Here is a 15,828-nt window from a genome sequence, read left to right on the forward strand (position 1 = left end):
GCTGGACGGAAGCCAGAGTTCTGTAGCTTAGCAGTATCTACATAACAGAATTTCACACTCCAAGGAATACTGCTAGAAAGAACTACTCCCTTCTCAGAAGATTTTCACATGTGTGTATCACATTACAGATGGATGTCTGAAGTTTCTGCTCCTCATATCCAGAGTTTTGGTGTGTCCCATGCATGGAGAGAGCAGGAAATTAGGTGGCCTGAGAAAGTTCAGAGGGAAAATTCTACAAAACACTTTTGAAGTAATTGTCTGTTCTTCCTGCAAGACAGTATCCAAAATAACATTGCCAATTTACTGGCCTCACATACATGTGGACTGATTCATATTTACTATAAAGTCATGAAGAGCTTACTGAAATCTGTAGTGTCACTCTATGTCCTACCTACAAAGTCACTACAGAACTGAGGAAAGCTCTTTTGTCCGCATAATTATTCTTTTATATATACAAGCAATGTTCTGAATAGAGATAAGATGCAGGTTGTTGGAGTTCACTAGAAAGTTGTGTGATAGCAGAAGTGTCGAAAATATGCATCAAGGACATTTTCAATCACATGTTAACCTAGCTTATATCAAAATAGTAAAAGTCCTGGTTACTAAATCCAGCAAAAGTCTGTGAAGAACATGTGACACCAACCTCCAGAGCAAAATATTTTTCTTAGTTTCAAGTTGTACTTATCACTGCCCCAAAATATTAGGACCTTGATTAAAAATAAAATTCTAAACTTGTAAATATTGGAAGGAGGAAAATACTGTTAATCCACCACAAATTAAAAGAGTAAGAAATGAAAGTACAAGTCAGTGAGAAGGATACCAAAATCAAAATATTATTCACCCGCAATGAAGAAAAGGTAGAGATAGCTGTAAAAGTTTGTATTATTCAAGGAGTATGTATGTAACATTATCTGTGACAGGTATCATTGCTTTGTCCATACTTCCAAATTCTAACTTACTAGAGCCTTTGTATTTCTTAACAAATTTTCAATTTGCTGTTTGAAAGATTACACTGAAATGTTTGGCATAATTCCAAGTTTTAGGTATTTTATTGTTTTAATGACTTCTCACCTGGTAATGTTTTAATGTGCCATTAATAAGAAGGGAAGACTGCTTTTCCACCCTTTCAGTGATAGCATGAGCAACAGTGTAGTAGGACTGAGACCCTCTAGCGCTATATTGCATGCTATATTCATCATCCACATCTTGTTTTGCTGTCCTGGAAAGCAGAAAAAGAACTCAAGTGAATTCCTACAAACAAGTACTTTTTGACTGCGGTTTACATGTCTAAAGAAACAGTTCAAGTCCTCAGTTGTGACTGAGGTGAGTACACCAAAGGGTGCAAGATTATAAAGAGTATACAATTAAACGATCATGTTCCTTCTCCTGCAGGTATTTATACCAGAGAAGTAAAGCAATTCACTGTAATCTACAGAAAACTACTCTTGTGAAACACCACTGTATCGCAGTTCCTAATAAACAGTACTTAAGGAAAACTCACTCAATTATTTGCTTTGCATCTTTCTCAGAAACTTCCTCACTGTTAGGATCCAGGAGTATCTTCTCATCTGTTTCTAATTTGCTTGATTCTTCTTCCTCATCCTACAGAAATACAGAAAAAGAACAGAAGTGCTGGAAAGTGTAATGTGTACCTCAGTCATACTTTCAAATGGCATTCTCATACTGGTAGCTTTCATTGGTCAGTGTTTTATGACAGACATCTGAATCATAAGGTTCAATTTACACCTATTCTGCAATAAAATTGCATTGCAGCATAACAAAATTATTAATTTTTGACATACACTAACCAACAGGAAGTCATAATACTTTGAAATAAAAATTATTTTTCCCTGTAATGATCTTCCTTAACAAAGGCTTTCTCTGACTACCACATTTATGGAGAGAATTCCAATACCATGTATATTTTTATGTTGTATTCTACATGTCTGATAAATTAATAAGGCTTAAAATACTGTCACGTACTACTGAGTTAGGCCTCTAGTTTCTTAATTTTTTAAAACCAGTTATTTTTACTCTTTTTGAAATAACTCATCTTTTGACTACTGTTGCAACAGATAGCATTAACTTAAAATCTCACTAAGTGAGATCCTAAAATCTGACAGATATCAGGTCCTTCTCTCCTACCTTAATACTAACAGAGGTGTAGAATTACATAACCAGAAATTACTCCTACAAAGACACACCGTAACATCATACAGTCCAGTCAATTTCAGTGGTTGTTCGGTCTAGCAGTGTAAAGGCTGCTAAACTTAGGAGATCTGAGTACTATACCTAGTTCTGCTACCAGACTGTTGACTGAACATGGTCCTTTCTCTATTCCTCATTTCTGTTCTCCTTTAGAAAGTACTGATCTGAAAATGCTATGCAATTATCACTGTTCATTATTCATAGTATGTAATATGATGACCCTGCAAGGCTGGGATGTTTGTGCGGGTTAATGATAAGATTCTTTTTAGAATTTTTGTAATAACAGTATTTAAATCACCATCCAAATACTGAATCAAATAAGCCTACCCTGAAAAGTCTGAATATAAATCCCTGGCATAATCCCTAACATTTTCATACACATAAGTAGTAACCATGATTTTTACTGCCTATAAAACCTTCAATGCATAAACTTTGAAGATGTTAATTTCCTTCAGCATGAAGCCACAATGCAGCATTTTCTGAGATGTATTTTAAAACAGGAACCTGCTAAATACTCTGGTTCATTACCATTTATAATCAGAGTAAAATATTTACTCTTCCTAATGACAATTGCCAGTTAGGCCTTTACAGAGTATATAAAGAACAAATGCTAGAAATCAAGAACTACACAATCAATTAATTTTCCTGTTCATAACAGTCCTGCACATCTGCTATCACCTCCCCTCTCTTCATTATGAAGAAGGGGAAAATGAAATATGAAATAAGTACTTGTTTTTTACTGTATTGTCACAGTATTTCTTTTTGAAGAAACATACCTCCTCCTCATATTCAGAGCCACTTTCATCTTCACTGTCTGATCTGGGAGCAACTTCATAGCTATACAAAAATGACAAAGATCATGAATTACAGTTAAAAGGGGGAAGCTAACAGGTTCAATACATCTCCTACTCAGCTTACATACAATAAATTGAAACAAGAAAAGAACTGGTAAACAAGAAAGTATAACATGAAAAACACCAATGCAAACAGAAAAAACAGTCTACTTCATATACTAACTACTTACCCAGGGTTCATTTCCAGCCAAGCATCCAGCTGACTTGCTTTGGGTGCTTCTGGTCCAAGAAGAACTTTGCCTGTTTCAGTGTGAGTCACTTTGACTGGAAGGTCACTCATCTGACTGCTCTCATCTATGGGCTAAAAATTCAAGTGACATTTTACACTATAAGGCAACTTCATACTTTTCTTACATAATAAAAAGAACTAATAGCACGATCAAAATTCCAGTTCTGAACAAGCAGTGAAGTTTTGTTTACTAGATGCCACACTTTCCCACTAAGCAAACACTAAGTCATAGTATTTCTGTGTGTAACATACTCTATGTGACATCCACAAATATATCCCAGCATCTCAAGTAAATTAACAAAAACAACATGGAAAAGAACATGCTATTGGTTTTTGTGGACCAAGACACAAGTTATGTATTTTATAGCCCTTTAATCCTGTTGTTTATATCAACAGACATCTGCAACAAAAAACATATAGTGACCTTATGGATTTTTTTTTGAGAAACAAGAATCAAACAATTCAGTTAACTTTCTAAGTAAAGGCCTGTTTTAAAGATTCACTGTCCTAACTTCTTCAACTAAGCTGATGAAGCACCTGTAAGAACAAAATCTCTCATCTGTGTTGTAACAGAACTAGAATAGTATAATCACTCTATATGTTATCTCTTTGCCCTGTTTAATCACAGATTTTTTTACTTCAAAAACGTTTTGCCTTCTAATACTGTTTTTACCCAAGAATATCTTCCAAATAAATACATATGAGCAAGATAAACTAATTCTGAACAGTTCTAAATAGTGACTGACAGAGTGCAAAACACAGCCAGTTTCCATTAATACTGAAGTTACAGGAATATTATGTGCAAATAAAAATATACTGAAGTATTTTTGCTATAACTCTAACTATACTAGCAGAACTATCACTTTCAAGTACAAAAAGAGAGGACACGTAAAACAAATACAATTCCAAAGTCTTTTTCTAAAATGAAGTGGAACAGAGAAATTGCATTAACAGAAGAGCTCTGAACGAGGCAGTATATGCTGCGCTACTGAATGAACAATATTATCTGAAGAATGACACAGAAAAATTACTCATTTCCATTTGCTTCTGAGGTGGAAAGAATTTTCAGATGTCTTAATCCATCACAGCACTGTACTCAGTCCTGTGACTGCAAGACAATTACATGCAATGTCAACAATGTATTTTTTATAAAGATGAGAAGATTGACTATATCGTGTTCATGAGCTCAGACTAGAAAGATGTTAATTTTCTTGCTCAAACTAGAAAGGTTTTCTAGCTCAAACTAGAAAGATGTTAATTTTCTTGCAGTCTATATACAGACTGCAAGAAAAATATTTCTTGTAAGCACATTACAAAACTGAGAGGCAGACTTCATCACGCTCAGTTCAATGTAGTTTTCATTTTAGTCTTTGATTTTAGGAACAGCGAAAGGCTAGCATAAATGTTAACCTACGTAATTATTATTTCTGTTTATAAAAAACAGCTCCTAGAACACTTGTCATCATAACTCTTTTTGAAGTTATAGCCATGACACACAATCCAGAATAATCACTGGAGAGTTGCTTTTTTTAAAAACCAAAAAGTAACAAGAAGAAAAAAAACACCTTGTAAAAATTCATACCTCTCCATCAGGACCAAGACCAGATGCCACTCCTTCTGCATTTTCCTCAGCTTTCTACAACAAATAAAGAAGTCATAAATACTATGTCAGATTAAAAGTACAGAAAGTATACTTTATATGATGTAGTATTTTGGATCATGAATATGTTTCACTTATTTCTGAACAGCCTGTAATTCAAGTTTTTGAAGGTGTGGATGGATATAGACAGTGATAGGCCCAGAGCAATAAATATACAAAAATAATTTACTAATGTAAGGAGGGTGCCTACTCACTTCAGTCAATGATATAAATCTGCATGTAAGAAGTGGCTGGCCCACTCAATTTCCAGCTCACACCTAAAGCTCAGCTGCTTATAGGCTATTCTAATGCAAATAAAATAGTAAATTATTTTCACATTATTTACTATTAATTTCCTCTAAACTGGTTTAATTATATTTTAAAGGTGTCAGCAGGCATCATATTCATGCAAGGCACTTTTGTCTTGTGTATATATTTCTGGTTTTTTGGTCTGACAACTCACTAGAAGGAGTATTTTTGGAGCTTTTTGTACTACATTCCAGTCGTATGTAGACCTTACTCAAATTAGAAACAAAAAGAACCCAGGAGTTCTTCACTGGAGAAAGCTAGATTTTCTTCTCTCCAACCTGAGAAATGTGCAGTTTCCTCACGGCTTATTCTTATCTACCTTACTTAAAATGTCAGCACAGTATGAGGGAAAAAGAAAGACATATAGTTTGCTTCTGCATTCAAACTTTCCTAAACAATTCTGAGCAAGAAAGGACATTTTACAGCTTCTCCTTATGTCACACTGCTGAATTTGTAGTACTATAGCAAAATATTCTGGATACTAAAGTTAAGAGAACAGACTAACAACAAGAAGTGATCTCTTAAATTGTGTTTTAGAGATAAAAAACTTCCAAGTATTATTAAATACAGACCATCATGTGATTCCGTTTTTTGTTTAAGAAGTATACTTGAGGAATAGCTGCACTTCTCAATATTGATATAATCCTTAATATCTGCTTCAGCCTTTTTCTTTGCCACTAAATTCCATTATCTAAAGCATGTACTTGAAATGAACAAGCAGCAGCTGATGCTCAGTGGGAGCAACAACAATACAAGCTTCAAGGATGCCTGCGTCAGCACTTCTGTGCAGCAGGTATGACTGCTGACAAAGAAAGGAACCGTTCCAGAAGTGAAAATTTTAAATAAACACAAGAGCAGGATAAGTTAGGAAAACACGTATCTACTCTTGGCTGAACACACATTGACTGAGAATACTTTTTCCCTGGATGAACCAGGGCTGGGATCCATTTTTCTACACTAGAGAATGCTGTCTAATACATAAAGATTGTTATAGCTTAGCTACAGGCAATGGAAAACAACCTTACAACTCAAATCACAGACAAGCAGTAAGCATCAGCACTGTTCACTGTGCAGAAGTCATAACCTGCTGTGAGAACATTAATAACCTACAGTTAAAATTTCTGGAAATCAGAAGAACATATTACAAAGAAAATAAATGTAAATAATGACAAACATCTTGCACTTTTATTTTGGACCATGCAAACAGACCTTTAATGTTGACAACTTAACCCTTGAATTGGGGAAATCTCAGTATTAAAAAGAAGGAAGGCACATTTTGTTAATTTTCTGCATAATGACAGGAAAAACTACTAACACTAAAGTGAAAAGCTGCACTGCAATTTGAACTAGCCTAGAAGATGAAAACCTCACATGGGATATTTTTTCTTATGCATGACAACAGTACGAAGCTAGAGACAGAAAACACAAATAGAGGAATATGAAAGAAACAAACAGAAAATCTATCATGAAGACTACAGAAACTGCATCCCAGAGAAAGAACGGACTAATCTCAAATTTTATTCTACTAAGAATATAAGGTTCACTCAGGTATCTATAATGAGCCTGGCAAAGATTATTTCTTCATCATCTATTTCTTCACTGCCATTTCTAGGGGAAAATCCTAAGAACTCTCTTTTTTGTTTTTCTGTAAGTACAAAACCTTAACTACAGGTATTAGTAAATTAAGCTTTATTATGGATTACAAAATATAAAAGTTTAAAAACTGAAAGCGTATGACTTGCAAAAAAGACACAACGCCCACTAACTGCAAGGTGTTCCACAGTCATGGAATGACAAATTCATAGAATTCTAGATTAAAATAAAGGGTAATATTTGTGTGAATTCCTACTTCCTTCACAGATGAGCAAAAGATTGCTGGAAAGAAGTTAATTACAAACAAAAATATGCAGATGACCAAGACAGAGCAAACTTTTTTTTTCTTTTTTTGCTAATCTTCCCCTAGGTTTTAGGGTGGGATATATATAAACACTGAATATTATTTACTGGATATATTTCCTCTCAACTTCAGGAACAGAAACTTATGTCTTTACTGACATAGCCAGAAAATAACACTGTTTCTAATACATACTTAGACTAAACAGGCATAGAAGTCTCAATAATGATTATCTCTACTGTACATTTTATATACTAAATCAGGTATATTCTCACTGGTAATACAGGCCAAGAACCCCATCCATATAATATCTTTATTCTGAAGACAGGTTACTGTTCCTATGTTAAGAACAAACTCTGAGGAACAGACTTTTTTTTGAGAGCAGAAAAAAACTTTTACTGTTTTTTAGGTCATTAATGTCCAAGATCAGTATTTTTTCTATACTGGTTGTTTTTAGCATATTTCCAGTACTGTCAGCAAACCCTGTAAACATGATGATAGTATTTATAGCAGTAATTAGTAGCAAACTAGGCATGGAAATAGATTATAAAAATAATTTTACATATTCTGCACGAGACAAAAGGTACTCTGAGGTAGTAAAAAATAAAAAATAATTTCTTAATCACTATTTCACACATGGAATTCTTTTTTTGAAAATTGCACTGTTCAATTTCAACAACTTTCTCTTGCATTTCATATGAAGAAAAGTAAAGAAAAGTGGAAAGTTTCAATTAAAGGTTAAAAATGTACAATGAACAGTATTACTGCAAAATATCCATTTACTATAATAAACCTAGCCAAGTTTATTAGCCATTTTTAATGGTCCTAACAAAATGGACAGCACCAAGTATATAATATGGAGGTCTAAAATATGTGTCCTGGATACTCTTGCCATCTTCTTCCCAGAATGCATTTTTGATACATTGTATTCCTTTTAGATACATTAATCCTAACTTATACATCTGTCCCAATTTTACCTGTACAAAGTTTATGAGCAAGTTAGTGCCATGAGGAGATCAGCAGCTAAGAATTTTATAATCTCGCCTCTTATCACCTTCTTCTGAGTTAATAAAAGCAAAGATATATATTTCAGTAGAGAGAGAGAGATGAGTTCCCTCAGCATTAAGAATTTGGTGGTGTAGATTATTTTAAACACCCTGATACATGTATGACAATCGGGCATCACCACATTTGTCAATATTTAAATAGGATTTGAAGAAGAAACAGCTTAAAAATATCAGCTGTAACTACTTGCCTTCCTTCTTCTCCTTCGCTTCTTCTTCTCTTTGGCTGCTTGTGCCTGCTTATGCTCCCATACCAGGTTAGTCAAGTTAGCCACATACTCATCTGTCTGTTGCAACAAGTAGGCCAGGCGTCTGTCTTTCTTTTGATCAATCAGTTTTCGGTAGCCCTCTTCATCTTCGGCCTAGTGACACAGAAGAGATGTCAGTCATGACAGAAATTATGGTGAATGCACACTGTCCAGCTCCCATGTCAATAATAGGTCATTATGATCTGCACAGACGGGCAGCTATGTGGGTAAAGAGCTTGTTGGATGATCAGGCCCAGAGAGTCATATATTTGTATCAATGCCACAGCATCATAGGGGTTGGCAGGGACCTTAAATATCATCTAGTTCAAATTCCCCTGCCAGGGCAGGGATACCTTCCACTAGACCACACTGCTCAAAACCACATCCAGCCTGGCCTTCTAACACTTCTAGGCATGGGGCATCCACAGCTTTTCTGAGCAATCTGTTCTAGCGTCTCACCACTCTCAGAATAAAGTATTTCTTCCTAATACCTACTCTAACCATACTTTAACAGAACCACAGAATTGTTACTAAGACTGGAAGACCCCAAAGATATCAAGTCCAACCATCAACTTGACACTGCCAGGTCCCCCAGTAAACCATGTCATCATGCTCGATATCCACATGCTTTCTGAACTTCCTTAGGCAACTGTTTCAACGCTTGACAACCCCTTCAGTGAAGTACTTTTTCTATGTAAAATCCAGTCTAAACCTTCCCTAGCACAACTTGAGACTGTTTCTGCTTGTTACCTGGGAATATGAACCAATCCCCACCTTGCTACAATCCTCTTTCAGATGGCTGTACAGAGCAATGAGGGCCCCCCTGGGCCTCCTTTTCTCCAGGCTAAACTCCAGGTGCCCCAGCTGCTCCTCATAGGACTTGTGCTCTAGACCCTTCCTCAGCTCCACTGCCCCTCTCCTAAAATGCTCCAGCAGCTCAATATCCTTCTTCAAGTGGGGTCGCAAAACTCAGTACAGGATTTGAGGTGTGGCCTCACCAGTGCTGAGTACAGGGGGACAATCCCTGCCCTGCTCCTGCTGGTCACACTATTGCTGGCACAGGCCAGGATGCCATTGGCCTTCTTGGCCACCTGGGCACTGCTGGCTCACGTTCAGCTGCTGCCAACCAACACTCCCACATCCTTTTCCGCTCTGCAGCTTTCCAGACACTCTGCCCCAGTCTGGGGCTGTCGTGACTCAACAGGGCAGTGCCTTTTTTCAATGGCACTTTGCCTATCACTGGCCTTGGCTTTTGATGTGATGATATGATTGGCTTTCTGGTCTGCAAGCGCAAATTGCTGGGTTCTGCTCGCCTTGTCATCCCCCAATACACCCAAAATCCCTCACTGGAAGGTATCAGAGGTCATACTTTATCTGAAGACAGTATGAAGAGCAATACCACATGAGTCCCTGCATCATGTTGTGTTTAACACGACTATCAGCGACATAGAGGAAGGGATGGAGGGCACTTCCGTCAAGTTTGCAGAGGACATGAAACCATAGGATATCTGTCAATGTGCTCAAGGGTTGGGCTACGCTTCAGAAGGATCTGAACAGGCAGGGAAGCTGTGCCATTTCTGAGGTTAGAGATTTCCAAGACAGGACTGAAAAAAGCCTTGAGCAATCTGTTTTGAACTCAATGTTAACACTTCTGGAAGGTGGTTCAACTAGAGAGATCCCTGACAGGCTAAGTGACTCTGAGACAGAGATTCCACAATTCTACACATTTCCTACTCTCATGGACTAACGACTAGAAAAACCTGCAGTAGCTATGACTGGCAATGGAGGGAAAAAAAAAATCAATGCTACATTAGGCTGACTGAATGTCCTGAAACAGAGATGGTAAGTCTCCTACAGAGATGACTTTTCGAAGACATGAACTACAGGCAGTTCACCAAGGGGAGGAACACAGGAGCTGGACATCAAATTGCATTTAGTCCTTTTTCCAGTATGAATATGGACTCTTTTCTTCTAGATGTCATGTGAACTCTTCTTTTTTTGTTTATGCACTGCTTTTCTACTCTGGTTTTATTTAATCTCTGAGATAGAGTTCACTATCAGAAACAGGATTCACCAGATAAATCCTATCTGAGTCATCCTGGCAACTTCTGCATCCTGTCATACTGTGTAAGTGTGTTGGACATACAACAAATACTATTTTCATGTGCTATGTTGATATAATGCAGAATGTCAGAAAAATACAAAAAAGCAGCAGAGGTTGGCTGAAACAACAAATTAAGGAAGAGCAATTTTGGCTGAAACAACAAATTAAGGAAGTATACAGTGCTGTATAAAAATCAAACACAAGCAAGAAATATTTTAAAGATCATTACTTTAAAATACAGCACTCTGGCAGATCTCCTGCTTTTCTAGAGACACCAGAATGGCATACAGCGAGGAAAAATAGCTATAATGTTCAAACTGAGCTTGCAAAACTGCTTGCAAAATTCCATTGCTATGTTCAACCCATCAAAATTACACTGCTCAAATCCCAAGTTTCCAGGAAAAATAAATTATCATTACGACTGTTGTTTTTTATTTATTTTTGTTCTAATGTTGCTGAATACACAGTCTGTGTAATCTAGCCAAGATACTTCTTTTATATATTTAAGCTTGTCTTGACAACATATTTTAAAATCACACCAATACCCATTTTTGCATGATACATATATAGTGCTGCTAATGAGCTGTGACACAATCACTATTTCTAATCATAGTAAATGAAGAGAAATTTGTGGAATGAATTCAGCATTCCTGAAAAGATATGCAAAAAGTTTTAGACAGAGCACATTTTCATAGACCATGGCAAGCATCTAAGAGGAGATGATGTTTTAAAAAAACCCACTAGTACACACCTGTGAATTCCAAATTCACTACAACTGGACTAGAACTAAATACGCAAAGTAATCCCCTTAACAAAACACATAGATTGGTTTTGCAGAAGGATTTAATTGAGCAGTAGGTGTAAAACTCTAAACTGAGAACGCCTACGAAATTTTGTATGTATGGTAAGAGCTTAACCAGTCTTGGTGAGGTTTTAGGAGAAAGCACTGGTATCCTGTTCTATTTCTGGACATTCAAATCTACTTTGTTCTTTTCAGCAGTGCACATCTTCATTACTTATCACACTGCATGTTCAATTTTATATAAGCTGAACCTCACAACACACAGAAGTATTTTCCAAATGACAATATTGCTTTTGTTTAAAAATCAGTTCCTTTTTTGCTAATAATTAACATTTTTACAAGCTAGGTTATACAAACGGATGATGATGACCTCCAATTATAAAAAAAGCTCTATAATACTGATTACCATGTAATTTTAAGAAATGCTCTAGGGCCTACATATCTGTTATTCTCTTATGCAAGTTCTTAATTTACAAAGCTTTCTTTTCCAAGTTTCTATCATTGTTATATATTATTTTTTCTGCATTTTGTGATTTTTAAAATGAAACTGTTCAGCCCATTTTCATGGTGGGAATAGATTCTGGACAGGCGCATTTGTATCTGCACTTCTATTAGATACTGCTTTTTGCCAGCAAGTTACAAAGTAAACTTGTCCATTTCCTTTCATTCTGTGTTGGTGAAACATTAATAAAATGTTAAGCCAGAGCTAACCAATGTCTTGAAGAATTTTTTCTACCCCAAGTCACTGACATACTTGTACATATGCACTGATCTTTCTATGCTTTGAATTCCTGAAATATTTTAACTCCTGAAATCTAGGCAGCCCTCCAACTGGTTCCACAGCATTCTGAAAAGACATGATTATACATAAACCCATTTTACTCTGTTCTTAGAATGATACAACTGATATTGTGAGGTTATAGGGAAGGAAAAACCATGAAATGGTGCAGAGTATGATTTGAAGCATTAAATGGGTAGAACTGACTGGTATTCATTCTCAAAATACATGTGCTACTATTATTGGTTACATGTGGAATCAACTGTATGTAAAAATTGTGGAGTAATGCATGAACAACTTAATCTGGAATCTTCCAAACTATAAACCTAGAAATAAACCGAAATCCATTATTTGTAAAATGGACCAATAGCCCTGCAATCATACAGAAGTGTTAATATGTGAACTTAATAAGATTACGTTGCTGTTATTCAGAAGTGGCTGTGATAAGTTTTCGTGCTAGTAAAAAACACCAAGATATTTCTATACAAAAACCTTAAAAAAGAAGGACCCATAGCTTAAATTCAACAGTATCACACTAGCGTTAACAGAAACATACATAACAAAATGTAGTTTGGATTTATATTTTTTTCATTACTGAGCACTTCACAAAGAAAACGCAAGGGAGTGGCTGAGATAATATATAAGCATTTTAAAGGGATACAGTACATAACTTTAACAAAAATAACCATCTTCCTTCCTCTACTTCTTACCATTAGTCTCCTCATTCTTTCTTTCTCAATTCTCTCCGTTTCTTTTTTCTGCTCACGTTCAGTGTTGGCATGCCAAGTTGCCACAGCTTTAGAAAGCTTCTGAATTTTCCCAGCGACTGACCTGTGGTATTCTTTAAAATCTTTAGCATGCTGCAATATGCTATTCAGGTATTCCTAGAAAGAGAATCAAGTTAGTGCAGGCACTCTGACCTAGCAAGGATTTGAAATCAGGAACGTAGGAGTTCTGATCTCACAGTCTTCCAATTACTTATCACAGCACTTGGAGTTTTTTTAAAAACTCCAAAGGTAAATAAAATATGTAAAAGAGAATATCTGCACAGCAAAGCAAAATGCATTTCTGTCATGGAGCAAACACCTAATAAGTTAAAATACCTGGTGCTTCTGCCTACGCTTCCTCTCCTGTTCTATCTTCTGCTGTTTTTCAAGCTTTTCTGTCATACGAGCTTCTCTTAAAGTCTGCCGCTTGCTTCGTTTGTAGGCTTTGGAGTTCAGTGCTGTCTCCAGTGTTGTGTCACGACGCATACAGGCTACTACCTCTTGTCTTAACTACCAGTGGAGGGAGGGGAGAAAAGACAAACACTCAAAAAATATAATAGCTCTTAATAAAACAACTTTAAACACTGTTCTGGCAGAGTAAAAAAGCAAACAATTCAAAATATATCGCAGTCTCCTCATCCGTTTTCATTATAGTTCTGAAAAGATACAGCATTGATACAGTTGCAACAGGTACATCAGTTACCCTAAACAAAAAACTTTAACCTTCAAAATGGTCAAAAGCATTAATTACTTTTAATCATAATTTCTTCCCTCTTTACAAGATGCTGGTAAGAACTGTCCTGCCACAGTAAAAGGGGCCAGCCAAGATGTTACACCATCAAAATAAAATGCAAGTGAACCACATACATAACACATTTTCTAGCGCTGGACTTGAACGCAACTGACAATTTGTTTCACTGCCAGCTGTACAGAGGACAGGTGGGAGAGGTAAATGTTAAGAGCTTGGAACAGCATTGCTATAGTCCCAGCAGTAGAGCAGGGAGAGCCTGCTGCTTTTCATCTGACCTCTGACAAAACTTCATTACAAAGGAGTGCCAAGGGTAGAAAGGAAGGAGGACTAGGACACCATGGCAAAACTCCTGCCAAGGCTTTTGTCAGGAAGTATTTTGGCTGACCTGCCAAATCACGTCTTTGTTCTTCCAAACTAGCTGTAAAAGCCAATGGCAAGAGGCCCATAGAAGTCTGGCAGTTTGATTCCTTTCCTGAAATTAATTTGCTGATACAGGGACTAAACATTCAACTTCTATTTTATGTATGATCCTGCTGTGTTTCATTTTCAAAGTCTGTAGCATAGTGGAAACACCAAAAACAAATCACAGAGAAATACCACACAAAACACCAACACACAACTTCTATTAAAACAAGGGGACCTGTGGAAATACTAAGTATGTCCAGAAAGAGGTATTTGTTGAGAAGGTCTGTGCTGAAAATCAGCTTGCAGTCTATCCAGAACTTATTTTGTCTTCCTACCAATGTCATGTTCATTTCGAAAGACACAGTTCTGTGGTCACATTCTACACTGGAAGATAAAGCAAGGAATAAAAGCAGCCCCTGCACATTTTTATTACCAAAATAAAATAAAATCTAACATTTCTGTGACTTGCTTGTTGGTTACGTCAGCTCTCATGCACAATCTGCTTACACTTTGGAATAACCCAAAATCTCTTTCCAGTTCACTCTTCGCTGCAGGAACAGGTTTGCCTGTGACCGCTATGAAAATCTTCCTCAAGTAAATGGCATTACCTGGCGTTGGAAATTCAGTAACCGAAGGGCCTTCAACTCCACTGTAGCTTTGGTCCGCAGATCAGGGGGCAGAGAACCAGGCAAGTTCTCCAGTTCCTGGATTCTGTGAGCAATTCGAGCCTGAAGTCTACAAAATCAGAAAACTGGGTATGACACCACAAGCAATCTCTAAGGCATTACTAAAATTAGATAGTAAAAATAGTCAGTTTAACTCAGGCATTTACTTGTCTTTTTCTTGTTTTTTTTTTCTGAGCTAACAGGCTTTTGCAGAGATGACACTGGGTATCTTTTTCCACTTTGAAAATAAATTGTCAAGTGTTCAAAATGTCCCTTGGCTTTTCTTTTCAACTGGAACTAGATATGTGAAAATAAACTTGGGAATTCTATTTTACACATACTATTTAGGATTCTGCTTTCAAGCTTCTTTGATGGGTATTATTTTCATGCAGTGTAGTCAGTGACAACATAGACTATACTTGCCTTATTATCTGGAATTCTATTTCATTATTTTATTGACAAAGTAAGTTTGTTTATAAAGTATTTGCAGCTATACAGCTGCTACTGCAAATTGAATTCTACTTCACTTTTCCTTTAGAAGAGTGTATTTTGTATTCATTCGCAAATTCAAGAGAGAGAGAGACAGAGGGACTAATAGACAGAACTTGATTTTTTCTGACTTTAATATTACCAGAAGAATTCTGAAGTTCCTGGAACAACAAACAGGATGTGATGCTGCATTACTGCAGAAGACTATACTGGTATCTTTAAGAGAGTAAAAAACTGAAGCAGAATTAGGTAAGTAATGTTTGTCATACAGGCTGAAAAGCAAATCAAGAAGAGTTATTTCTAAACTAGAAAACGTTTAATTAAAAGCTGAAAATACTTGTCTCAGTCCAGAAAAGTTCATTATTCCTGCAGAAAAAGTCTTCATTCAGAAAATGACACAGCCTTATTTTGCCATTTCCAGTTTATATACCACACCAAAAAAAGCTCACATTTTGCACAATTGGGCACTCCAGTTAGTAAGAAGATATTTTAGTTCACCTAAGAATGTAAAATCTTCAGAATTAAGCAGCTTCTTGGAGAGATGTACTAGCCAGTGTACATTCCTACAAAAAAGCAGCTAAGCTGCTCTAAATCATATGTTCTACGTGTCACTTGCAGGATT

General features: G+C 36.4%; 1 protein-coding gene across 1 annotated transcript in view; it reads right to left on the reverse strand.

The window, feature by feature from the left end:
- The window catches only part of SMARCA2 (SWI/SNF related, matrix associated, actin dependent regulator of chromatin, subfamily a, member 2), a 117,450-nt gene that overhangs the window by 63,435 nt on the left and 38,187 nt on the right, over window positions 1–15,828 (reverse strand). The window contains exons 7-15 of the mRNA XM_014309881.2: window positions 14,661–14,787; window positions 13,233–13,406; window positions 12,840–13,013; window positions 8,389–8,559; window positions 4,874–4,927; window positions 3,233–3,363; window positions 2,985–3,045; window positions 1,502–1,602; window positions 1,072–1,219 (exon numbers count right to left, since the gene is read on the reverse strand). Coding sequence (XP_014165356.1) covers window positions 1,072–1,219; window positions 1,502–1,602; window positions 2,985–3,045; window positions 3,233–3,363; window positions 4,874–4,927; window positions 8,389–8,559; window positions 12,840–13,013; window positions 13,233–13,406; window positions 14,661–14,787 — 1,141 coding nt within the window. The remainder of the gene's footprint in view (window positions 1–1,071; window positions 1,220–1,501; window positions 1,603–2,984; window positions 3,046–3,232; window positions 3,364–4,873; window positions 4,928–8,388; window positions 8,560–12,839; window positions 13,014–13,232; window positions 13,407–14,660; window positions 14,788–15,828) is intronic.

Source organism: Geospiza fortis, unplaced genomic scaffold (assembly GCF_000277835.1).
Source record: "Geospiza fortis unplaced genomic scaffold, GeoFor_1.0 scaffold456, whole genome shotgun sequence".
In the NCBI taxonomy this organism is placed as follows: domain Eukaryota; kingdom Metazoa; phylum Chordata; class Aves; order Passeriformes; family Thraupidae; genus Geospiza; species Geospiza fortis.